Here is a 26,527-nt window from a genome sequence, read left to right as displayed (position 1 = left end):
ACACATTGCTAAAACATTTTTAAAAAGCTGCCTAGTTCAATACCCTGTCCCCAATCTGTCCTGGACAGTTAAACATGCCTTTGACAAATTGCATTTTCCACAATAGTTTTTTTGGACATTAAAATGAATGAATTATCTAAGCAGAAAATGAAAACCCTGAACAAGTATTACTTCTGTTCAATCAAGTACAATATTTAAGTATACAATTGGGCTGCTTCTCTTTATGTGCTTTGACATGCAAATATTCTTGCCCCATACAATAATTCAAATTACCCCAAAGAAAATAACTAATTTGAGACTGAATAAAATGAACCTGGTGATATCAGGAACAAACAGATTTTGGTCAAGCAGTCTTGGTAAAATCCATCTTTATGTGTCATTTTGAGAGTAAGCCTTTAGGTCAGCACTGAGTTCATGCTTGTGCCGAGGGCTGAAACAGTTGGCCAATGAGGACAGTCCTGCCATGATCTCACTTTCTCTAACTGTTGCCCCCTCTGTTAGAATATTTCGTCAGAGGTGTCCAGAACAGCTTGTTGGTAACACTGAGGCAGTTTCAAGGGGCAACTTTTTCCAAGGACCAAATAATCTTCAAAATATTCAAAAGAAAAACAGAATGGTCTAAGCTCTTGCTATTCCGTGTGTGGTCTGAAGATCATTAGCACTGCCAGATCCTCAGAGTGTGCTGGAAATGCAGAACCTCAGGCTGCCCCCCTGACCAATTCCATCCGAATTTCATGTCAGTTTATTAACACCTCCAGGTGATTGGTATTGAAATTTGAGACATTGTGTTTCAAGCTCTTTGAATAGGTTTTCATCAGAGGTGAGTTGTGGGATGAAAGGGTTATTACATATTTTCAGGGGTAAGTGTTGATTCTTTAGACAGAGATTTTGGCACTGCAGTTATATATAGAATTGAACATCACATGGGGAAAACACAGAAAATAAAATGCTTCTGAGAAGTCAGCCTCTGCCAGTAATGTTGCTCAGAGAACTAACCTCTACTGTGGCACAGCAGAGTTCCTGGAGGCCTGTGGGATGCTTATCAAGTTCAAAGGCAAAGGTTTTGGTATTAGGCAGGTGGTGTTAATGCTTTCTTCATATACACAAATCCACCTGTTGTTAAAAGTAAGCATTTATGAATTAATAACCATCTTTAAGGGGACACTCTTCAGCACTTTATCAGACCAAGATCTGTGAACACTGGCTTTTTAATCACACAAAAACATCTCCACACAGAGTAAAAAGGTTCACTTTGTAATCCATGACCTTAAGAGACGATAGCTGAGTGGCACACCATGACCCAAATTCTGTCGTTTTCCAATGTCTAGAGTGCAATCCCGGTCCAAACCTCTGGACACACACAGAACCCTGCAGGGGTCACTCTGCAGGATGAGATGACCCTTCCCAAGGCAGGCTCTGGCAGTCAGAAACCCTCTAACTTCACTTCAAGATTAATTTTCCAGCTACATCTTCCTACTTTTTGTTCTCAAAGATCTTTGTGGGGATGACAAACAGGTCTGGATGATCTAGATGAGGCTGGCCAAGCGGCTTCACATGCCGATGGAGCACCAGCCAGGCTTGGAGAGCGGAGGGAGCCTCTCCCACGCTTCTCCTCTGGGTCTCCTCTCTGTAACAGCTACTTGCATGACCTTTAGCTGATTCATCAATGTGATTCAACTTAGAAATGACTAAAGAGATATTCAAATGTCAAAACAATAATGGTGGTTTAACCATCTGCTTTTATTGATCGCACACCCTGTCATTTTAGGACTCCTGTCACGCTCTGCTTGGATATTTAAAATGTTCTTTATTGAATCCTCAAAGCTTCTGAAATGAAACTCCAGCAATTAATTATCATAGAATCCCCAGGCCCCAGTGTCCTCACATTAGAGGCCGTAAGAAACAGTAGGAGGAACATTGGCTCTAAAGCAAGACAGACCAGAGTGACTCTTCACTGAGCCGTCTGGGTAAGTTACCTGAGCCTCACTGAGCCTCAGTTCCTCACTGCAAGACGGGGAAAAGAGCATCTATTGTTTATTTTTCTGGGGCCAACTCGAGATATCACAAACTTTTCCCAGTTAAAAATCTCTTATGGGTATTTTCTCAGTATTTTGGACAGATTCTCCCTCTCCAGAGTTCTCTTTTTTCCCAGAATACTGGAAGCTGCAGGAAAAGCTACGTGTCCTCAAAGCAGCAAATGAGGAGCTTTGCGTCCTCACGCCTCCTGCCGGTGCCCTGGGTCTGTTGGCCCTTCGGCTGCGTACTGGCCCATGCTTCTGCGGGCCATGGGCCTTGTTTGCTATTACCCTTGTTCGTGAGGCCTGAGGATTCTGTGTTCACCTCAGCACAACCTAAGGTTTCCTTCCCATTGATCAGGCCTCTTAACACATCCACACCACACTTCTGGGTCTGGCAATGCTAAGTGCTTTCCCTGCACCACCCTATTTAAAACTTCAATTCCCTCCCACTTAAGCAGTACTCACTGAATTTCCTCTCACCCTCCTCACCTATGTTTCTTCAGAGCATTCTCCTTTTTTATCATACAAAATAAAATAAATGTACTCATTTATTGCGTTGTGTTACCCCTCCCGCCCTCACATACACACCCTATAATGTAAACTCCATGACGGCAGGTGTTTGGGCTGTTCTGTTCACTCTGTCTCCCTCATGCTTAGAACAGTGCCTGGCACCCATAAGTGCTCTTCTGATGTTTCAGCGTGTGTCAGATGAATGAGCACTTATGGGGTCAGACTGCTGCCTTAGGACCCAGGTTCCCATAGCCACACTCGGGCAGAAAGGAAGCTCAATCTGCGAGAAAAACAAAACACAGGGACCACCCCTTCATTCTACCCAGGAATCACAACCATTCTACTGACTACCACCAAACGGAAGACTCAGCCATAAAACACATGCACCCATCTAGACTTGGAACTCTGCGTGAATAACCATTGTCACCCACCCCACTGTGACATGCTGCCCCACCCATCCTATGTCAATAGCAGAGTCCTGACCCTTTGGAAGGTTCTGACACTCTACTGGTTGCTTCCAGTGGGGAAAGATTGGACTTCAGAAGCTGAGCGACTAAGGTAGAATCAGGAAGCCATATCAGGAGGGGGACAGAGTTTATTGAAGAATTGGAGAAAAAGAGGAAACTAAGGTACAGAATGAACCAAATTATCTACTTCTGCTTGGGTTTTTCTGAGCCCTATTTAATACTAAATATCTAAATATCTGAAGATCCTTACAGAGTCCCAGCTAGAGGTCAGAAAGATTACTTTTCAGGGCAGTTATGCACCTACATTCATGCCCATGGGGCCTTAAGGAAAGCAGCTGGGCACGGAGCAAAAAGGGACTTCAGAGGAATGGATGATCTTTATCGATTCTAATTACCTGGAGCAAAGTTTGAAAGGGTTCTTGTTCTAGAGAACCATCTCCGCATGTACCCACTAGAAGGACACACACTGAATTTTCCAGCATTATCCCTGTATCCTCACTGTATCCTTACCTGACATACAGTCAGATCAGGGACAGAAGAATCAAAGGGCTGGGTTTTGTCATGGCCAGAACCTGGGGGGTTGGAGGGAGGAAATCGGTTGACTTGACTTTGTCCCTATCCCTTGGGACTCTTGGATAGTTACTCTGTGTTTCATAAATGGACACATTTCCCCACCTCATCCAATACATTTCTGCTTGTATTTTAGGGAATCTACAATGGAAGAACCCGAGGAGGATCAGCTAGATCACGAGTAAGTATTATGATTATGCAGAGCCACATCCAAGGACCAAGGCGTGAAGCAGGTCTGCTCTTCATGATATCCCTCATCTTCCCCCTCCTCCATCCTGCACTCCTGTCTATCCAACCCCCTGCTGACACCACCCCAAGCACTCCATGTCCTCCTGAAGTGACAACTATTGTAAGTCCTGCATCCATTCAGCCCTTCCAAGGAAGGACTTACTTTGCAAGTTCATCCCTCATTCCTACTCAAAACAAAAGACCGCTCCCACACACTTTATTCCCAGTTAAGCATTTCAAAGAGAAATCAATTGACACACAACAAAAAGAAAAAAAGGTATTGAGACCTTCCCATTTGCCAGATACCATTTCTAAAGCACTGAGATGTTACCATTATTACATTCAAATTCACTTCAAAAAAGTTGTTTGTATTCTTGAAAGTGAATGCCTGGATCATATGTGTGTGTACTCGGTGCAGTAACTCCCATGGTACATTCTCAAGCTTTGTAGCAGGCAATGGAGAAGCTCTTAGATGCGAGGAGGGAGGGAAAAACAGAAGCCCCATCTGCTGGTGGAGAGCTCTTGCGGCTTAAGGCAGGAACCAACTCTAAGTGATGTACCAGGTGCCTGGATGAAAATACTCAGTGGAAGTGTATTTCATGAGCAGATTTTGTGCACCATTTGCTGAGAAACCATTCTCTCCAATACAAGAGGCTATTAAGGAAGCAAACTTCTTCCAGAAGCAGGGAGGAGGTGTACTATTATATTGAGCACTTTGATCAAGAAAGCCTGGGAAAATCCTCTCTGGCTGCCTGAGTTGAGAATTACTGAAACAAATAGTAGGACATGATTAAGAAATACAATTTCCTATGAACAAGGAAAAGGTGTGCTCCCAGAAAAAGCCAGGTTGTTGAATTACATGTCTCCTAGATACCCCTTCTGGCCCGAAGATCCCTGACCCTGAGATAACTGGCCCTTGTTCCTTTCGTGGACTGAATCTATAGGTCAGAGGAGGTGGAGATCTTAAGACTAACTCAGACAAAGAGGAACATTGATAGTTTGAACAGAGACCTTGAACGAGATCTCCAAAGAATAGATGAAGCAAATCAGGAACTTCTTCTCAAAATCCACCAGAAAGAAGATGAAATACAGAGGTGAGTGCTGGGGTTTCTTGAGGGAAGTTCCCAATCCAAGGGATGGGACAGAGGAGAAAAGACAAACGTCAATTTTCCTACCTGCTCCAGAGACCTATATCTTATGTAGCAGTTTCTTCCTCATTCTTTGGCATTTCCTGTGGTTCAAACCGTGAATTATAGAAAGTTTCAAAGAGATTCTTAAAAGATTGGATGATATTCACCTGAGCTGAAAGAACACTAGGGTGTTTGACTTGGGAATCAGGTCGAACTTTGAGGTGATTTTTTGTCCTGCCTTTGAAGTGATTATGACGATAAGGACACAGGAAAGATGGGTTTCCATCTTGAGAGCCGTATTTACTGACACTGAAGTAGCCTTAAAACTGACAGATGTGTTTTTTTCAGTTCTGAAGCGGTCTGTTCCTCACACTATGTGCTTGTGTCATTCAGGCTGGAAAGTGAGATCACTCAGCCCCAGGACCTGACAGATGATGAGGAGTGGGAGCAGCAGAATAGTACCACCATGGAAAGGGAAAGAACGCTGCAAGACCTGGAAGAAGAAATAGCCAGACTTGTAAGCAAAAAGCTGGGAAGAGCCATCTGATGGGCGTTATTCCTCAGCTTGTCTCTCATCAGCCATCAGATAAGCTAGTCTCCTCTTTTTTACACGCAAAGAATAGTCAAAAGACATGGTAAAATATGTGTTGAGTAATTTTCATATTGGTAATATTTCACATTGGGAATCCCTGCACGTGGGCATGTCTATCCTGGTGAGCTGGTGTAGATACGTATGTGGAAATCAAACCACAGGTCCTTTACCTGACAATATGCAGTGAGGTAGAGTTACTGCAGGCAAATAGCACTCGGTGAAAGGAAGAACAATCAGCTGAATAAAGACGGGTGGTAGCAGGGAGCTCCACACCTATGCGCTGCTTCTTTCTCTCAACAGGAAAGGAAAAATGAGACTCTGGTCCATGATACAACAGAACTTCAGAAAAAGGTGGGATGGGGCTCTAGTTTTCCCCAGGTTGCCCGCAGCGGCTCCAGTTGTCAAAGGGACAAGGGAGGGAAAATGATCATAGAGGATCCCACATGTCAGAAAAGTCTGTGCAGGGGGTGGGTTCTACCCCTGCCCCCCTCTCACGAGGCTGAGCCTCGTACCTGAATGTCATGAAATTCCCTTGCAAGCATGAGTTGAAGGGAGTGGGTGGGCCATTTGGTGATCCCGTGGGTTTTTCATTCTGTTTTTCATTCTATCACAAGAAAATGGAATCCACTGACACTTTGTCGGAAGGTGAAAGGTTAATTTTATTTTCAACAGAGTTTTCAAATACTTAAATACCAAGGGCTTCCCTTTCCTTATCCAGACATTCACTCCACCTCAACTCTTGCTCAAAGTACAGTGTATTTCCCATGATTGCCCTACTTTCTGACCCCTGCCTGCAGCCCTCTGTAGCATAGGGTTCAGGGAAGTACTCCTGCTTGGGCAGACTCTAGCTCTGGTGGCCAAGACTAGTGAGAAGAAGACAGAGGTAGAATAAAGATGCTTCCAAGGGCACCAAGTATCCACTAAGGGACCATCTCCTGGCAGCTTTATCAAGGCCATGTTATTGGCTCTACACACCAAACAGTGTTTTTGACTTCTAGAATTTTTTATTTGATGTATTTTTTTTGAAATACGTGTTTATTTAAAATCATAGCTTACAAGGAAATTGCAAAAGGCAACCAAGTGTGAGCAAGGCCATCTACAGGGAGCACTGGAACAGTCAAAGGTAAATGAAAAATCAATCTTGAGAGGGTTTGGGTTACATGAGCAGGAAGCAAGCTTTTACGTGGAAACAACTATCAAAACTGGGATAAATTCTTTGTAGTTTTAGCCCATGTCAGACTTAAGCCTAGGCTACTGAGTACTGAATTCTTTTCTGCCCTTGGCATGGAATTTCACTCTGAAGCCATACATTTTGTTTCTCTCCCTTCAGGAAGAGCAGAACACAACTGCACAATGCATATATAACACTTAAGTCCCTGGTTTATATCCTGGTCCCAGCACTTAGTGAGCTATATGAAGTTGGGTAATTTAATCAGCCCCTTTCAGCCTCAGTTTGAAAACTGAATGAAATGGTATATTTTTAAGAGTAAAACCTTGAAACGTCACCTATTCAACATGATTATTTAAAAGTCTAGCTGAGGCAAATGTATGGATTCATAGAGCAGACCTAGGATTTGTCAATCTACTGTGTGCTAGGTAATTTACACACTCTATCACTGACCCCCATCCAGAAAAGGTTCATTCAATTTACCACTCAAATATTTAGTGACCTCTTCCTGCTGAGTGTAGCATACATTGCTTAGCATTTCTCTAATTGTGTTCCAAAGATAAAAACCTGGGCACAAGCACAATCCCCGAGATCAAAGATGCAAACTGGTGGACTTATTTTTTAATTCAGAAAGCAGGTACAATACTTACTTGATACTTTCTGTAGAATTCCATCTTTCCCTTGCCCTATTTCTCTTTAGCGTCTGAAGCTCACACTTTCGCCCATACTATGTCTGTGGGCCATGATGCAGAGATGGACACACTGAAAATAGAAATAGAAAGCGAAAAATAGAGAATTACTTCCCTATTTCGTGTCAGCCAAATTAGTACTGATGGCCACACACACACACACACACACAAAAAAAAAAGAAAACAAAACAAAAAAACAGCAAGTCCAAAGCCACTAAAACAGCTTCCTTGGCCACGCCTGTCCAGGAAATGTATCTGGAAAGGAAGAAATGTGGAGCCTGCATGTGCTTCAGGATAAAGTTGAGGCTCAGGCTACAAAGGCTTAGGAAGGCCCTTGACTAGCCTTGCCAAATAACTGAATTTGCTTCCTTCTGCTCAAAACAAGTTTTCTTGACAGTAGCCCTCCAGAGACCATGGTGAGGCTTTAAGTCTGGTAATTCTGTGTCACCTCAGCTGAGCCGAAAGACTATAGGTAGTTCCAGGCATTGTCAGAACAATGGCCATTATTTTCCTGGAAGCTATTAGCCCACCTCCAAAGAACTCTAAAGCATCACTGACCCTTTAAATTACACCCATTTGCCTACATGTGTTGTAGATTTCTCAAGTGATTTCTCTAATTCTATAAAATCCATAGCATCTCTTCCTTCTGTTGTTCTTACATCTTGGAAATCAGCTCATCAGTTTAATAGTATGCCTGCTGCGCCTCTTTGTGTCTCAGACCACCGTCCTGAAAATACAGCCCTTAGCACATTTGGCTCTCTGGCCCTGGATATAATTGACTGAAGAGGAAAGGAACTGTTAGAAGTCTTCAGATGTGAAACAATGGCACCTAGATCAAAGTGGGAACAGTAGAGCTAAAAGTGGAAGGAAGGAAAAACTTAGGCTTGTCTGCTCTAACTAGGGAATATGCCCCGAGCACATCTATTCCTCTGCTACTATTACCCTCTGCAAGACACCATAAGCCCTTGCCTGGATGCCAAATTAGCCTCTTAGTCTTCCTGCTTCTGCTCTTACCCGTAATCTACTTTTCACACATAGAAAAGACTTATTCTTTAAAAACACAAATCAAGTTATGTCCTTACTACTTCGAGTTCACACCTGGATTCTCACTGCAATTAAAATAAAGAACCAAACTCTAGAAGCTACAAGGCCTTCCACATAATCTCATCCATGCCAACCTTTCCCCACCTCATCTCCTCCTTCCCAGGTGTTTCCCCACGCTCCAGCCACAGAACTTCCACATACACTACATATGTGCTCTTTCACACTCTTGGCTCTTGCTGCAACCCTGCATGGGCCATATTTCTTCCAGATCTCCATTTGGCTACTATTTACCATTTGGATTTCAACCCAGCATCATCCCATCAGACAGGACTTCACCCATGATCGCTCTCATGCCACCGCTAGCACTACATTTCTCTGTATTTCTTTCATAGCATTTATCATTGTCATGTTGACTTATGTGTTAACGTCCCCAACTATAATGCAGCTCTGTGAGGCAGAGACTCTGCCTGTCAATCCTGTTCACCACTGTAGACTTTCTGCTCTCATGGCCCTCTGCCCATCACTCCAACACAGTGACCAATATAGAATAGGCTTCCATCAAACAAGGGAGGAAAAGAAGGAAGGACTACGGGGAGCAAAAAAGGAGTGAGCGGTAAGTATATAAAAGGAAAAGGAAGACTGAGGTTTTTCAAGATTGATGTTTTTCCTAAGAGGAATGGCTAACAAGGAAGGAAGCTAAGAATTGTAGTTTAAGCATGAGTGGAGCCCTCATGAATGCTAAGGCCTTGGGAGTGTAGAAAGGTAGGTTCACCTTAAGGATGCTGCATGGTTTGACTCTCCTCCATTAAAAAGACATCTGATATCATACCTGGTGCTCTTCAGCCACCTGTAAGATGACCTTTGAGACAGCATTTCAGAATGGAAGCCTGCTTGCACCTTGAGTTACCCATCTCCTTCCCTTTCTATAGGTTAAGTTACAAGAGCTGGAAGCTTCCTGTGCTGACCGAGAGAAGGAACTGGCTAAGGTGATGGTAGTAATTTCAGTATTTCTTCCCCCAGAGGAAGGAAAAGTTGATGTTCAGTTAGAGGACACAATACATTCTGCAAATGATTGACTTACATATAATAAGGTTCCAGATGCAGAACCATTATCGGGTTGAGGAGGGGATGAAGGAAAGGAAGGTAAATGCAGTCTCCAAGGTTTCCTTCTCTTCAATAATTTTTATAGGATATGTTCCATATCTGTATCTATTCTCTCAACTGTCCCAAAATAAACTTCCCTGCAAAATAAAGCTTATCTAGCATCAGAAAATAAATGAGTTCATACATACAGCAAAAACATATTTAGGACAATTAGAAAACTACATTTAGGGTCTGGGATTTAGGAGGAAGCAAGTATACTCTGGTTCTTAGAGAAATTTCCTGAAAGAAATTTAAGACTGAATTTTGGTTTGCCAGGTAATGGAAGACTATGCTTTGGTGGCCCAGCTCTGCAAAGATCAGGTCTTCTGCATTAAGGTACAGTTTCTTGGTAATGGGACAGAGAAGGGTTTGTAAGGTACAGGATAATATGAAACCAGGCTTTTCAAAGAACACTCTCTAGAACAATATTAACTCTTCAAAGTGGCATGACAAAGGGTCTTTGGGTCCCTGACAACCCGGCACCAATATCATTCTGTTACAGCCCTGGTCTCCTGACCTCTGTGCTCTTAAATTCATAACGAGCACTTTTCCTTTCATGACACCAATTACCCAGGGACCTGCCTGGGAAGGTAGGAAGTGCAGCGAGAGATCAGGAGTGGTGGTGGGTGTCGGGGCTGGAAAAGGAGACCAAGCATTCATGTTACCACGTAATAATACATGCTTCTTATGATTAGAAAAAGTATAAGGCTTCTAATTAGTAACTGTGGTTTCTTTTATTTCTCTTGGAAGAAGTACCAGGAAACTTCAAAGAACATTGAAGAAGAGGTAGAGACGCGGCTCCTTGAGAGAGAAGTGTGAGTTTTGGAAAAAAAAGGAACTTCTTGGTTTTAGTGGTAACTCCATCTCAGCCTGGGTCAGAGCAAACATTCCTCTGACCAGTTCCTACTCGGGACTGAGTGAGCCCGAACCGCACATCTCTCTCCCTTCTGTTAGTGATTGCTTGACTCCCACTAAACCACACCAACTTTAAAATGCAGGTCCTCCTTCCATCCTCCTTAAAAAACCACAGAAACACATCTCCCTTCATGCTTTTATCACATTTTCAATTATTCAGGTTTATATTAAGGGCAGGAACATCTGATTTTAAAAGGGCTGGTAGTCAGGCACTCTGATGAGTAGTACATTCTTACTTTCACAGAAAAGCCCTTTAAACTAATACCACCCTTCATTTTCCCAAAAACATAGAGGCTCAGCCATATAAGATAGGCATGAAACTAACCTCTAGACACACGAAGGCTATCATATTACCAAACCCAAACTGTACACTATATTAACTACTAAACTAGGACCATTAAAGGTTAGACATGGTAAGACAAAAGCCCCTGCCCCTCCTTTCTGAGTTTGTCTAGACCTGACATGGTGAGAAAACAAAGTAAAAAATCTCACTCCCATTTCTTGGCCCCTTTTTAGAAGTTAAATCTTAACTTACTCAAGAAGTACTTACATTTATTAAATATTTTGGATCTTGGGATCAAGGTAAACAGAACCAAACTTCATACCGCCTCTAAATAGCCTTGGTATGCATTGTGGCCTGGGAGGGCCACAGGGTACCAGGACTTGGAATTCTGAAGGATACCTTCAAGTTTCCCGAGAGCCTTCTTGAACATTAAGTATGGCTTCACTGCTAAGATGAGTTTCTACAACAGAGCTGCCCAATAAAACTTTGTGCCATCCAATAAGGAGCCAAGGGCCACCTACTGAGTACCTGAAACATGGTTAGTGTGACTGAGGAAATGATTTATTTTTATTTTTATTAACTTATTGTTTATAGCTACATGCAGCCACTGGCTTCCATAGTGGACAGCACAGCTTTAGAATATGAAACTTTTTAAATAATCATTATGTAGTATGGATATTTGAGTGAACTTTATTCAATCCCTATCTTGGTTCACTTCCCCCTAGATCAAAAGTCTTGAGCATGAACTCGGCAAGAAAAGAACATAACAGTCAAAATAATAAGGTGAGCCTTCCACCCTGTGTCCTCTGAGGGCCACTGCCTGTCAGAGTTTCCAAAACACTATAAGCCAGGAAACATACACAAAGCTTCCCATGTGCATTTTCCAAGAACAGTACTAGATATAATTTCAAAGCATTCCAACCTGAAACAAAGAAGACAACTGTCTTCCCTCTCTTACAGCCAAGTAAATATGAGGCATGTCTTCGTAGAAACTAGTCTAAGACCTAAGAAGGTTCAGAATGCAAGTAAGATGGAACATTAACTGCGGCTATGCTCTACAGAGAAGAGGCTAATATATGACACATACACCACACCGCCCTCCTAATGCAATCACAGAACTCTTTCCATATGATCCCGACATGTTCCCGAATCTTTCAAAACACACAGCACCAGGGTTATCTGTCACTATCTGATCACAGTCGCCCCATGAGTTAACATAAGAAGTCATCACTTCTTTATGACACAGCTCCAAATCCATTCATGTTTAACATCGTGATGTCACCAGCACATATGCAAAGGTCAGAAGGACATAGAATTGGGTGCAGAGCATCACGGCTCTTTCCCTGTTTGGCATTTTGTGGCAGCAAGTTCACAGGGCTAAAAGATAAACTTTTATTTAACTTTATTTTTGTAATGAATATTGGTTTAAGAGGCAAGGTTGACATTCCCCAGAAATTTATTGGCATGAAATATATGATCTTGATAATCTCACCAAAAAAAAAAGTCTTCTTTTCCTAAAAAGCAAACATCAATAATACACCATTGTTCCTGGGGTCATCCAGATGTTTGGGTATATGTCAGACATGCCCACAGTGACCATGACTCCGATTGTCCTGAGCAAGTTATTCTGGCCCCTCTCTTGCATATTCCACTCAGCAAAAAAATATTAACTGGACCCTGAAATTAAATGGACTCCCTCTCTCTAGGATGAGGCTCAGCATACTTTCTGACATGTCCCGTCATCTATCCCCAATGGTTCATCAAAGTGTTCATCTGACTACACATCAGAGGAAAAACAGAGTGTCTTCATCAAGATTATGAGAGTCCCATGATGGTCCCGTGCCCTGAGTTTGAGCCGTCTTTACAGAGACGCTCCCTGGGCACTGATTAGAGGGCACTTCACCTCATCTGGCTCAAGTTATACAACCAAATTTGTAAAACAAAGTTTCTCATGATTCCAGTTCTATGAGCCTTATTTACACAATTTTAAAATCTTAATTCCTCTTTTTATCTCCCAAGGAAGTTAAAAGGAAAATGAAATAACAAAGAAAATATTTTGTCAAAGAAATGCCACAGAAATTCAGGATGTATTTTCATCTTTACATTTTTATACTTCTAAAACTTACCTCAGAATGTATTTGTGTGGTTTCCATAGCTTGTTCATTCCTCTAAGGGTTTCTGGCTGAGCTGAAGGTTAAGCGAAGAGTTATGAGAGCCCAGAATGTGGATTCGCAGAGGTCCCGCCTGGCCCTGCCACTAACTAGCTGTATAACCTTGGGCAACATACTTTACGTTTCTATGCCTTCCTCTACTCCTATCAGTATATAAGAAGGTGATACAAAATCATATACAAATATGTAACTGTGTATATATATATACACACACATATATATATGCATATGTATATATAAATACTGCACACACACATATATGCATATGTATGTATATGCATGGGCTTTGAAATTTTCATGTTTATGCTTATGAAAAAAATTTGTATGGTATCTAAACATAACATATAACTAATAGCTCACTGAATATTACTTGACAGAGATGACAGCTTCAAAAAATTGCTTATTTATCAATTGCCTTTCTTCTTCTCCCAGGACAAGTCTCTCCAAAAGAAGGGAATATGGCTCTGTAAAAGGCAAGTAAATATCTTTGAGGACTTCTTGAAAACTGGGAGATCTACTAGCCATCCTGCAGACGACAAGGAGAACCTTTTATACACACACACACACACACACACACACACACACACACACACACACACACACAGAGTCAACAAACTAGTGTCATCAGTGACCACATGTCTCAGTTTACATGCTATGACTTCTTGCCGAAAGGCAATTACTAATCTCATTTTCCAGTATTAGCACCCAACAGCCCAGTAAGTAATCAGAAACGGGAATCTTATCACCTAAAAGAGATGTGGCAAATCTCATATTTACTCCCTCTTCCCTTAACAGTCTGAAATAATTTGATGTATCTGGATCCCCAGTAGAGTCAGTAGATTAGAAATGGGGTTCATAAGCATAGTGATTGGGTTTTCACACTATTGTATGAGACACGCCTCCCTCAAACCTTGTTACAATGTCAGCTCTTTACCCCCGACATGAAAAATATATACATACATAGGGAGAGAACTTCTAAATGCAAGTATACTGCTGCCTAATAACAGATAAAAGAGGAAATGATTGTGAAAGAGATAAAGCACCTAACAGTATCCAGCACATCATAATTGCTCAAAAATATTTGTTAACCTGAGTAAGAACTCAACATTCAAACAACTGAGTGCATATTAGTTCTGAAGGAATCACTGGGACTGCAAAAATTTGTATTCATGTAGCCTTGTATTTTCAAGTAAAGGTCAAATTATGTTCAATATAATCTGTTTACGAAGGCACACAGAAACAGATTCAAAGTGGTATAAAATATGATTTAGAAAGAGTTCCATCAAAATGATTAACATAAAATTATTGGTGTTTAAAGGTAATTTCCAAATGTCTAGAATATTGGCTTAAGGGGGATGTCCCTTCATACAAGGTAAATGAAGTACTACATATTTTGATATCCCCACATACAGTGTTCCTGGAACACCTAGTAGAATTCTTCCTAGAACTCCTAGGACTGCCTTCACCTATACTTTTAACACCCGTGCCAAGCATGGAATTGCCCAGATGGACTCCCAAGGACTGTCTGCCTTAATGAGAGTTGGTGATCTGGAGGAGAATGTACAGGTTTAGTTCAGGAAACTACAAATACCTTCCCTCTTGTTTTACTCGACCACTCTGTGGGGCACTGGTATGCTGGTTGTTAACTCAAGAGATTAAAAAGTTGGTTATTCCTAAGATTTTCCCTGGGAATGTCACCCAGAACCTCCTTATGAATATTGTATCCAGCTTCAAGGAGATTTGCAGGAAGGAGGAAGGAGGTTTGTAAAGGGCCTCTGATTCTAATTCTAAGATACTTCACCAGAATGGATCCTGGATCCTGGCTCTAAGATCAACACTAGAGAAAGACTTCAGAGAACTGGTGGGGAAGGGGTTCTCTGTGACTAGTGAGGGCAGGTGGTAATGAATTTGTCCTGGAGCTGCAGGCAGCCCAGAACAGCTGGATAAGGTTAATGTAGGAAGGAAACAGTGGCGGTTTGCCCATACAAATCATAGTAAAACAGCAAGGGAAAAAAAATTCATCATTTATAGGGAAATTTAGAGAAATGTATTAAGAAATATTAAAAGTATCATGAATGAAAGAAGAGAAATACCATGATCATGGATAGGAAGCCTTAATATCAGAAATACATCAGTTGTCTCCAGTTGATAAATAGTCAATTAAATTCCAATCAAACTCCCCAAAAGATTTTTCATGGAATTGAATGAAATGATTCTAAAATATACTATATTTGGAGGAGTAAAGGGTCAGACATAACCTCGAAATTTTAAAGAAAAGCAAGAGGTGGGGAATACTATGAAGCTGTAATAATTATGATAGTGTGCTATTGGGACCAGACTAGGAAAACTGAACAATGAAACACAACAAAAAAAGAGCTTAGAAACAGTGCACATTTAGACCTTTGATCTGTAACACTAATTATATGTCTTAGGGGAAAGGAAGAATCGTTGAAAAATATGGTAGGAAAAACATTACCCAAATAAGACAAAAAATGATATCAGATCACTAACATTGAGCATATATAAAAAGCAGGCACAATGTGTTAAAGACTTCAATGTCCACTAAACGAAACAAAGGGGATCTTTAGATTGCAGCATGAGTTATCTACTACCACTCAACAAATTACCCCAAAACTTCCTAGTTTCAAATAATAAACATTTATCATCCCATAGTTTCTATGAGTCAGGAATCTTTGAGTCATTTAGCCTGGTAGTTCCAGCTCAAGGTCTGGTATGAGGCTACAGACAAGATGTTGGCCAAAGTTACAGTCATTAGAAGGCTTGGCTGGGGCTAGAGAATCTATTTTCACACTAGCTTTTTTGCTGGATTTTGACAAGAGGTCTCAGTTCCTCAGCACATGCACATCTCCACAGGGCTGGTTGGGTATCCTCCCAATATGACAGAAGGTGTTCTCTTGAGAGTTAAGGAAGAAGCTGCTGTGTCTTTAGCACCTAGTCTAGGAAGTCATACACTGGCACCTCCACAATACTGTATTCTTTAGAAATGAGCCATTAAGTCCAGTCCACATCCCAATGAAGGGAAATCTCATAATGAGAGGACTATCAAAGAATTTGTGAACATATTTTTAAAATGCTACAAACCCTCAATGAAGATAGAAGTATCTTTCAGGCCTTGGTATAGGGCATGGATTTCTAGCATGACATGAAAGGATTAGTTCTAATTAAAGGAAAGGTTGATAAACTAGACTTTATTGAAAATTATTAACTTTTGCTCTTCAACACTTAGAGCAAGTGAAAGTTAGAAAGTAGAGGGAAGTTATTAATAAAGTACACATGGAAAAGGATTCATATCAAGAACACAGAAAGAACTTTTACCATTTAGTTAAGAAAAGATCAAACAACCTAGCAGATAAATGGGCAAAAGGAACACATCAGACCAATAAACCTATGCACAGATATTCAGCATCACTGTTCATCTGGGAAATACAGATCAAGACCATAATGAGATATTACTTTACAATCATTTGATTAGTGAAACTTTAAAAATCTGATGGTAAGTGTTGGAGAGGGTATAGATCCATAGAAATGCATACTCTGCTAGTGCGGTATAAATTGGTGTGACTAAGTCACAAGATAATTTCAGATAATGATAAATACTAAAAGAAAATAAAACACAGCGATGGAAGACAGTAACTAGCAAGCCTGCACAAGGGAAGGACCACATTTACAAGGGGTTGCTGGGAACGGAGACAAGATTTAGTGGGAGACATTTGAGTATCAAGAAGGAACCAGGTGTGCACTGAGGTATGACTTACTATTTTGTTCCTGGTTTTCTAACATCTGGCTAAAAGTTTCTTGGCTTTCTCTTCTCAGGATTTTTCAGGTTCTCTTTTTCATCACCCTATTTTTCATCACACTGCTGGGCTACTTGCTTTTCCACATAAGCTTTATAAATCCAGACCTCCTAATCGACATACTACCCAAGATACTGAACAGGAGCACCTTGTGGAGGCTAAGAAGCTTCCTCTCTGCATCTCTCACACTTCGGACTGAGGACTTGTTGCCCCACTAATCTCCAAAAAACATCCTTGGGAAAAGAAGGCAAGTGGTACCTGACTGTGTACACTAGGAGATGGTGGAACTTGTAGAGGGAAGATGTTTTCTCCAGTTTTTCCCTTGAGGTTTGCCTACTGATTACCTTTCCCCCCATGTTGTGTTTCCAAGATCGACCTTGCCCAGTAAACAGCTCTGTCAATAGATTTCAGCAGCTATAGGATAAGCTAAATAGTATGAAATAGTAAACAAAGTAGACCATTTTCAGAATAATGTCATAGATGCTAAGCAAAGTTAGAGACCATCATTACTCCTAGATAAACTTAAAAATGTAAGAGACCAGATCTCTGCAATGCAGATGGCTCTTTACTGATAATTAGAACTCTATAGCTGCCAGTGACCTTAACTTAAGCTAACTTAGAAATTACAGCAAAATTTAAAAAAATATGTTGCCTTATGGAACTAAAAATCTGAGGTTGCAGGCATGGATGAATCCAGAAGTTTCACCAGTGTCCTCAGGGCTTCATCTCTCTCCATTTCTCTGAATGGGCATTGCTCCTTTAAGTGGCAATATTCTGAAAATAACTTAAATCTTATACTACCCGATTAGCAACTTCAGTACAATCAGTCTTTTCCAATAGCTACAGCAGGAAATACCAAAGAATCTGTATTGGCCGAGGTCAAATGCCTATCCCTGTCCCATAATCAGCTGATCATGTGTCACCAAAGTCATCCTTTAATGAAAGGCTTATAGGCATCTAGTACCACAGATAAATATTACGAACAGAAGTAACCAAATGGAAAAAAAATTAAGCAACTTTCTTAAACTGGTAAATTGCCTAGAATGAGTAAACTCTTTCTTAACCCCAGGCCTCAGAGAAAACAAAATCCTCTTCTCCTGGCAATTACTAGAGTAATGTGCAAATATGCATCGTCTGACAATACAAGTCATGGAGTTTTCACCTGGCACCCTAAATGGAAACACCCCCCACCATCTCAAGGAACAGCATTGCATGCGTGGCTTATTCCCACACTGAGTGGCAGTGGCATCTGGCACTTTCTGCCCAGTATGTGCAGCCTTAATAGGTGTTTCCCTAAACCAGACTTTGTTCTTGGCACAAGGGGAGGATAAGGTATGGCCAGCTCCCATTTACCATTGTCCTGACACATGACAGAGCTGAGCAAGAAATCCACTCCTCTGCACTCATGAATTTGAGACTTAGAATCATGAAAGTAAAAGTATTTTCACACATTGTAATTTCAGAGTCACTTAAGAAAACTTAAAAAAAATTTTCCTTTCATGCATATTTCATTATTCATCACCATGTTTTCTCTGCTGTAGCTAAGTGACAAAGCCCCAACTTCTGTGGGATGCAGCGAAAGCAGTCTTAAGAGGAAAGTATATAGCAATCCAGGCATACTTAAGAAGGAAGAACAATCCCAAATGAATAGTCTAATGTCACAATTATCGAAACTGGAAAAAGAAGAACAAATGAGGCCTAAGGTCACCAGACGGAGGGACATAATAAAAGATCAGAGAAGAAATAAACAAAATTCAGAAGAAAATCAATGAAACCAAGAGCTGGTTTTTCGAGAAAATAAACAAAATAGATAAGCCTCTAGCCAGACTTATTAAGAGAAAAAGAGAGACAACACACATCAACAGAATCAGAAACAAGAAAGTAAAAATCACGACAGACCCCACAGAAATACAAAGAAATATTAGAGAATACCATGAAAATCTATATGCTAACAAGCTGGAAAACCTAGGAGAAATGGACAACTTCCTAGAAAAATACAACCTCCCAAGACTGACCCAGAAAGAAACAGAAAATCTAAACAGACCAATTACCAGCAACAAAATTGAATCGGTAATCAAAAAACTACCCAAGAACAAAACCCCCGGGCCAGATGGATTTACCTCAGAATTTTATCAGACATACACAGAAGACATAATACCCATTGTCCTTAAAGTTTTCCAAAAAACAGAAGTGGAGGGAATACTCCCAAACTCATTCCATCAAGCCAGCATCACCCTAATAGCAAAAGCAGGCAAAGACCCCACCAAAAAAGAAAACTGCAGACCAATATCCCTGATGAATGTAGATGCAAAAAAACTCAACAAAATATTAGCAAACTGAATTAAAAAATACATCAAGAGGATCATACACCGTGACCAAGTGGGATTCACCCCAGTGATGCAAGGATGGTACAACATTCGAAAATCCATCAACATCATCCACCACCTCAACAAGAAGATAGACAAAACCACATGATCATCTCCATAGATGCTGAAAAAGCATTCGATTAAATTCAACATCCAGTCATGATAAAAACTCTGAACAAAATTGGCATAGAGGGCAAGTACGTCAACATAATAAAGGCCATAAATGATAAACCCACACCTACCATCATACTGAACAGCGAGAGGCTGAAAGCTTTTCCTCCGAGATCGGGAACAAGACAGGGATGCCCACTCACCTCCCTGTTATTGAACATAGTACTGGAGGTCTAAGCCACAGCTATCAGACAAAACAAACAAATGCAAGGAATCCAGATTGGTAAAGAAGAAGTCAAACTGTCACTATTTGCAGATGACATGATATTGTACACAAAAAACCCTAAAGACGCCACTGCAAAACTATTAGAACTAATATCGGAATTCAGCGAAGTTGCAAGATAAAAAATTAACACACAGAAATCTGTAGCTTTCCTATACTCTAACAATAAACTAATAGAAAGAGGAATCAGGAAAACAATTCCATTCACAATAGCATCAAAAAAAAAAAAAATACCTAGGAATAAACCTAACCAAGGAAGTGAAAGACCTATACCCTGAAAACTATAAGACACTCTTAAGAGAAATTGAAGAGGACACTAACCAATGGAAACTCATCCCATGCTCTTGGTTAGGAAGAATTAATATCATCAAAATGGCCATCCTGCCAAAAGCTATATACAGATTTAATGCAATCCCTATCAAATTACAAACAACATTCTTCAACGAACTGGAACAAATAGTTCAAAATTTCATGTGGAAACACCAAAGACCCCAATAGCCAAAGCAATCCTGAGAAGAATCAAGGAGGGGGATCTAGCTCCCCAACTTCAAGCTCTACTACAAAGCCACAGGAATCAAGACAATTTGGTACTGGCACAACAACAGAGCCACAGACCAGTGGAACAGAATAGAGATGACAATAACCCAAACATACATGGTCAATTAATATACAATAAAGGAGCCATGGACATACAATGGGGAAAGGACAGTCTCTTCAACAGATGGTGCTGGCAAAACTGGCCAGCTACATGTAAGAGAATGAAACTGGATCACTGTCTAACCCCATAGACAAAAGTAAATTTGAAATGGATCAAAGACCTGAATGTAAGTCATAAAACCAGAGAACTCTTAGAAAAAAACATAGGTATAAATCTCTTCAACATAAACATGAGCTACTTCTTCATGAACATACCTCCCTGGGCAAGGGAAACAAAAGCAAAAATGAACAAGTGGGACGAAATCAAGCTGAAAAGCTTCTGTACAGCAAAGGACACCATCAATAGAGCAAAAAGGTACCCTACAGTATGGGAGAATATATTCATAAGTGAGATCTGACAAAGGATTGACATCCAAAATATATAAAGAGCTCACACATCTCAACAAACAAAAAGCAAATAATCCAATTAAAAAATGGGCAGAGGAGCTGAACAGACAGTTCTCCAAAGAAGAAATTCAGATAGCCAATGGACACATGATAAGATGCTCCACATTGCTAGTCATCAGAGAAATGCAAATTAAAACCACAATGAGATATCACCTCACACCAGTAAGGATCACCATCATCGAAAAGACAAACAACAAATGTTGGCGAGGTTGTGGAGAAATGGGAACCCTCCTACACTGCTGGTGGGAATGTAAATTTGTTCAACCATTGTGGAAAGCAGTATGGAGGTTCCTCAGAATGCTCAAAATAGAAATACCATTTGACCCAGCAATTCCACTTCTAGGAATTTACCCTAAGAATGCAGCACTCCAGTTTGAAAAAGACAGATGCACCCCTTTGTTTATCGTTGCACTATTTACAATAGCCAGATATGGAAGTAACCTAAATGTCCATCAGCAGATGAATGGATAAAGAAGATGTGGTACATATACACAATGGAATGTTACTCAGCCATAAGCAAAAAACAGATCCTATCATTCGCAACAACATGGATGGAGCTACAGGGTATTATGCTCAGTGAAATAAGCCAGGCAGAGAAAGACAAGTACCAAATGATTTCACTCATGTGTGGAGTAGAACAACAAAGGAAAACTGAAGGAACAATACAGCAGCAGAATCACAGAACCCAAGAATGGACTAACAGTTACCACAGGGAAAAAAGGGACTGGGGAGGATGGGTGGGAAGGGAGGGATAAGGGCGGGGAAAAAGAAAGAGAGCACTAAGATCAGCATGTATAGTGTGTGGGGGGCACAGGGGGGGATGTGCAACACAGAGAAGACAAGTAGTGATTTTACAGCATCTCACTACAGAGATGGACAGTGACTGTGAAGGGGTATGTGGGGGGGACTTGGTGAAGGAGGGAGCCTAGTAAACATAATGTTCTTCATGTAATTGTCACCAAAATAAAAAAAAAAAGATACAAACTTAGAATCATATATTGAAGCGTATACAGATTTAGAGTTTTTTATATCTTCCTGGTAAATTGAAATTTTTATTATTATGAAACTTCTTTTTATCTCTAGTAATATTTCTTGTTTTAAAGTTTTATCTGATGTTCACTCTCTTCTGCTTGGGGTTTGAAAAGAGTACTTTTTTAAATCTTTTTATTTTCAACCTCTTTATTTTCATATGTGAGATATGTTTCTTAGACTCAGAATGGAATTCTTGGTGGTTTTTAATCCCATCTGCTCTGACCAAATTTTCCAATTTATAAAGCACTGTACTCCATTTACATTTATTACAATTATCTAGATGCAAGGAGATTTTTAAGATTGTGGAAACATTTATCAGAAGGGGAAAGGAAAAACTAAAAAGACTGAAAATAGAAGGAAGGAAAGGGAAATGATGACTGGTGGGGTAAGTTCTAGACGTGGCGGACAGCATGATATCGAGAGTCCCGAGCACAGAACGAGGGGCGGTGTTGCAGAGGACACCGGGGGGACAGGCACAGACCTCCGCTTGGTGGTGGTGTGAAGCTGTGTGGGAAGTTGCAGGATGCTCACAATTATCCAGTACACAAGAGTCTTTGCTTCAGAGCCAAATACTAGGCTTCTAAAGGTCAGAGTTTGGTAGTTCTTGGCCTGCTGTCTTGTGGGCTGGGGTGCAAGGACAAAACAAGCCTAAGCACAGGAACGCCCAGCCGAGTGTGTTTGCTTTACCACGATGACTGAGTTGTTTAGGAAAAATACAGGGTGCAAAGACTAGAGTTTAGATATCCTCGAGAAGAAACTGAGCAAGGTATATGCTAATCCCTGGACAGTTTAAACAAACATCGTGCACTGGAAATGTTTCACAGATCTGATCTTCCTGAGGCCTGGCGGCTTGAGGACAGGCAGGCATCACGTGTCTGGCTTCAAGCTCTTCATGAGACCATACTTAAGCCAAACTGGGAATGATGAAATCCTTCCTTCTCACGCATCCAATTGGCATTTATGGACACACAACTGTAGAGATAAGAAATGGCTCTGGAAGATGTGTGTGTGTGAAAACCCATACTCAACAATGGCTAATGCTTGGCCTGACCACAGACTGTACAAAGGCAAACCACCTGAGAAGCAAAGGAATATATGGTGAAAATAAAATAAAATGCCCACTTAATGTGTAGGCAGTTTAATTTTTATGGTTAAGTAGTACAGGAAAAAGAATGTAAATAAGCCTTCCTACATATTTCTCAAACCCCCTAGTCTCTATGTTGTCACCATACTTCTATGGCCATATTTAGGTTATACCTTTTTAGTATTCTGATTTTTCAGAAATGGTAAAATACATGCATCCAGAGCAAAAGAGTGCCTCCCCACTACATATTTTCAGAATGTTTACTACCTCTCTTCATTCTTCTATTACTTTTAGCACCAAAGTCAAATTTTAATTAATTCTGAGACACTAAGCTAATCATCAGACTAATCAATTACATGGGAGGAAGAAATGTAAAATTAGGGAAAATAATTCACAGAGATGGAAAGAAGGGGAAAATATGCTGGTCAAAGTTATTTATTCTGGGAAAGTTTTTTCTCCCTCTACACATGACCTAAAAGTACATCTTAGTTCTGAGTCTTTGAAAAGAATTCTGAGTTTTAAATCAATGGAAGTTTTTTTGCAAATTAGCTGAGCTTTTACTCAGCAAGGTTTCCTGGCTATTATGGACAAGTTCACAATACCTTATGGAAACAGGCGTACAGACAGAGGGGCCACATCTGTTCAGCATTCCTGTCCTTACTCCAGGAATGCTGGATACACCAGCAACCTTGAGAAAGCCATTTGTAAATGTCTTACTAACTTATCTTCAGTCCCTGTAAAAACAAGTCCCTAAGCAAGTAGCAATTCTCACATCACCCAAAGTCTTGTCATTTGACAAGAGCAAGGGAATTAATGGCAAACCACCACCGAGTGGATCCATCATCAGGTACCACAGTTCAGATCACTCCTGGGTGATTTCTCCAAAGTGTTTGTGAACTGAGGTTTAGAGTTCTACCTGCATGTTAGGTTTTAACCATAAAAAGGATCTTTCATGCACTGAGAGTACCTGGCTGGGCCTTGGAGCTGTTCCTGAGCTCTGTTTCTAGCCCCATGGTGCTAGTGAGCCCTGCCACTTGGAAAACCACAGTATGCAGACCTGTCCATCAGAACGGTGGAGGGAAATGGACCAAATCAATTTTTAGCAATCACACTTCTATACAAAGAATGAATAAAATGTCTGGCGGGGTGGAAGATGGGAGGTCTGGAGGCTCTGGGAGAGTAGAAGGTGATCTCTGAGGGACAGTCTGGGGTGTTCTATTCTGTTATTAAAGGTGAAATTACTAACCCTCTTCCAGGAAATGAGTCAAGATTTAGAAGAAAAGGTAGAAGTTTTATGGTGAGTTGGAGCATGGGAGAGGTTAATGAACTGGTGGGCAACGTGAAGAGAAGTTCCAGGCACACGTTAAGGAAGTGACTCTCACAGGACCAAGGAGCCCCAACCAGCACAAGCTCGCCCAGGAGAAATTTTATGGTTCAAGTCTTACTCAATACTTGATGTGTCAGAACATAGTGTACCCTTGATTTGAGAAGGGTCAATTTCATTTATCCCCTGCCTGTGTTTCCAGAAGCCACGTGGATGGCCCCCTACGTCCTGTCCAGAGTCCCATTTCCCATTCTTCAGCCACACTGGGCCAGTACACAAATCTAGACTTACTTTCTGTGCATATGTTCTTGAGGATGACATTTCCTCTCTTGAAACACCCTTTGATCCCTTTTAATGCTTATTAAATGCCAAGCCCTTTACAAAGATTTCCCTGATCCTTCTAATTTGGATATAATCTCATCCTCCTTCAGAGGAGGACCTATAGCATTCTCTACTTACAATGAAAATTAATCTTTCATTATTTATTCGGGTTATCTTGCCCTAATCTTTTCCTGTTTCCAATAGATTGTTAAACTTTGTGAGTATATGATACTTATTTAAATTCTCATTGGGTCCTCACATGTACCCAACACAACTCTTGCACACAGAATGTGTACAATACATACCTGTTAAAAGAAAATTGGATCAACATTTGTTGAATGATACTGAATTGATGCTATGAAAATGGCTCCCATATATGCGAGCTCATTTACTGAAAAATGGGACCAAGGTTCCATACAGCATGGGGTTCTGGGGGCTGGAATAGAAGTGGGGGTGAGGAGGATTTGATGCCAGGGCTGAAGACTATGGCGCTAATGGCATTCACAAGACAGCATGTCAGGGAGGCCAGTGTTGAGAATGAAACAGTCCAAAAGGAGCATCAACTGAAGAAGCAGCAACCAGGTTTCCCAAGAGAAAATAAGCTGGCCGGGCAGAGGACCGGCTAGGAAGTACGGCTGAAGAATCTTCTCACAGATACTGGAGTGAAAAGATTGGAATCTGGTTGAAGAATTAAGTGCAGTTAGTTCTTTATGAGACTCTCCCTCCTGTATTGTTTTATCCAGTGAGATTTCCAGCCTGTGGTTGCCATTATCGTAGTTCAGATACCATCACTATAACGTGGAAGAAGTTCCTACCAGCTACTCTGCAGTGCGTCATCCTAACAACTCAGAATCCGTTCTTCTCAACCTTCCTTTCACAGTAAGCCTTCAGGGTGCTCTTGCAATGCCTTGTTGTGACCAAATTCTGCTACAGCTCTGCAAACAGGTGAGGTGAGCGGCCTTGTCTAGCCCTGATTACACTGAGAGGGCAGGACACACCACAGACACCTCCGCCTGTCAGTGACAGAGCCTGGACTTAATCTCCTAGAATCGGATTGTCAGGTTGTGGCTCTTCCGACTTTGGCTTTTTGAGGGTTCGGGATCTAGTGATTATCGTGAGGCACAGTGAAAAGGGTTCTGAAAGTAAACACATCCAAGTCCCACTTTGTTCACTGATAAAATTTACGGCTTAATGTGAGTCTCTCTTGGCTTCAGCCAGCTTGCTTTTGAAATGGGATAGTAATGCCAAGTCGCCCGGTGTGTAAAATTTTGAAGGTGGTGAACTTGACACAATAGGTTCTTGAGGCTCTTTTCTTAAATCAGTTACGTTAATATTTCTTGAGCACTTGTTTATGAGGGACTCAGGACTGAACAAGACAGGGCTGCTCCCTGTAAGTGCCCACACTCTGTGCTTTGGACTGTTTATCCCATCACACCGATCTGCCCTGAGGCATCAGTACCTTCCAGGGCTCTAGCAAGTCTCTGCCATCTAGATAAGTATTGATGGTGAAATCAGACATTTGTCCCATAACTCTCCAAGTGTTTATGTAAAATGAAGACAATAAAACACACTACTCAATGAGGGTGTACCAAGGATGAAATTAGAAGGGATTTATAAATTGTGAAAAGCTGTGGAAATGTAAATGGTGTGACCATTTATTCTGCATATGCAGAAAGCCTCTGAGCCCCTGTCTGAGGAAGACCAAGGGGGAAATGGGCAGGATGAAGTTCGTCATTGGCCTGGCACTTTTCAGGCGTGTCTGCCCTCTAGCGGCTGTGGTCCATGGCTGCTTCAAGGGAGGGGTGCCTGGAGAAGAACGGAGCACGCCTGTCTGGGAGGGTAAAGAAGGGTTCGGCAGGGAACTCAGCCTTGTCCTCACTGTCCTCCTCTGTAGGAGACATTGCCCACATCCCTTTGACCTATCTTCAGGTATAGTGGAAGGCACAAGCTTTGGGGGTGAACAGACCTGCCCCTGTCATTTACCACCAACCTGAGCCAATTTACCTAATTTCCCTTAGCTTTAGCCCCCCGTTTGCATGGGAAGAATACCCAATTTGAGCTTTTTGTAAAGGTACAATGAAATAATTTATATAGAATAGTCTGCACAGTACCTGGCACATTTTAAGCACTTTAAAAAAGGCTTTTTATTGCCTTCACAC

General features: G+C 41.2%; 2 protein-coding genes and 1 pseudogene across 6 annotated transcripts in view; 2 read left to right on the top strand and 1 right to left on the bottom strand.

Annotated features, from left to right (window-relative positions):
- LOC140844528 (transmembrane and coiled-coil domain-containing protein 5A-like) overlaps window positions 1-26,527 on the bottom strand; it is a 120,106-nt gene that overhangs the window by 69,552 nt on the left and 24,027 nt on the right. Inside the window, exon 2 of the mRNA XM_073217364.1 lies at window positions 7,334-7,445. The gene's annotated coding sequence lies outside the window, so the exon portion shown is untranslated. The remainder of the gene's footprint in view (window positions 1-7,333; window positions 7,446-26,527) is intronic.
- Window positions 1-26,527, top strand: part of LOC140844591 (transmembrane and coiled-coil domain-containing protein 5A-like) — a 31,981-nt gene that overhangs the window by 3,249 nt on the left and 2,205 nt on the right. Inside the window, exons 2-14 of one of the 5 annotated variants that reach the window (XM_073217582.1) lie at window positions 1,769-3,157; window positions 3,702-3,746; window positions 4,738-4,887; window positions 5,317-5,440; window positions 5,816-5,866; window positions 6,567-6,638; window positions 9,346-9,402; window positions 9,836-9,895; window positions 10,310-10,374; window positions 11,483-11,540; window positions 13,361-13,401; window positions 16,763-16,990; window positions 18,285-25,289. In XM_073217582.1, coding sequence (XP_073073683.1) covers window positions 3,712-3,746; window positions 4,738-4,887; window positions 5,317-5,440; window positions 5,816-5,866; window positions 6,567-6,638; window positions 9,346-9,402; window positions 9,836-9,895; window positions 10,310-10,374; window positions 11,483-11,540; window positions 13,361-13,401; window positions 16,763-16,961 — 912 coding nt within the window. In that variant the 5' untranslated portion in view covers window positions 1,769-3,157; window positions 3,702-3,711 and the 3' untranslated portion in view covers window positions 16,962-16,990; window positions 18,285-25,289. The other 4 variants (XM_073217547.1, XM_073217530.1, XM_073217617.1 and 1 more) reach the window with 4 other exon arrangements.
- Window positions 13,775-13,870, top strand: LOC140844802 (small nucleolar RNA U13; annotated as a pseudogene).

This window comes from Manis javanica, chromosome 1, assembly GCF_040802235.1.
Source record: "Manis javanica isolate MJ-LG chromosome 1, MJ_LKY, whole genome shotgun sequence".
Lineage (NCBI taxonomy): Eukaryota > Metazoa > Chordata > Mammalia > Pholidota > Manidae > Manis > Manis javanica.
Note: the sequence above shows the minus strand (reverse complement) of the source record. Positions and strands in the feature narration are given on the sequence as shown.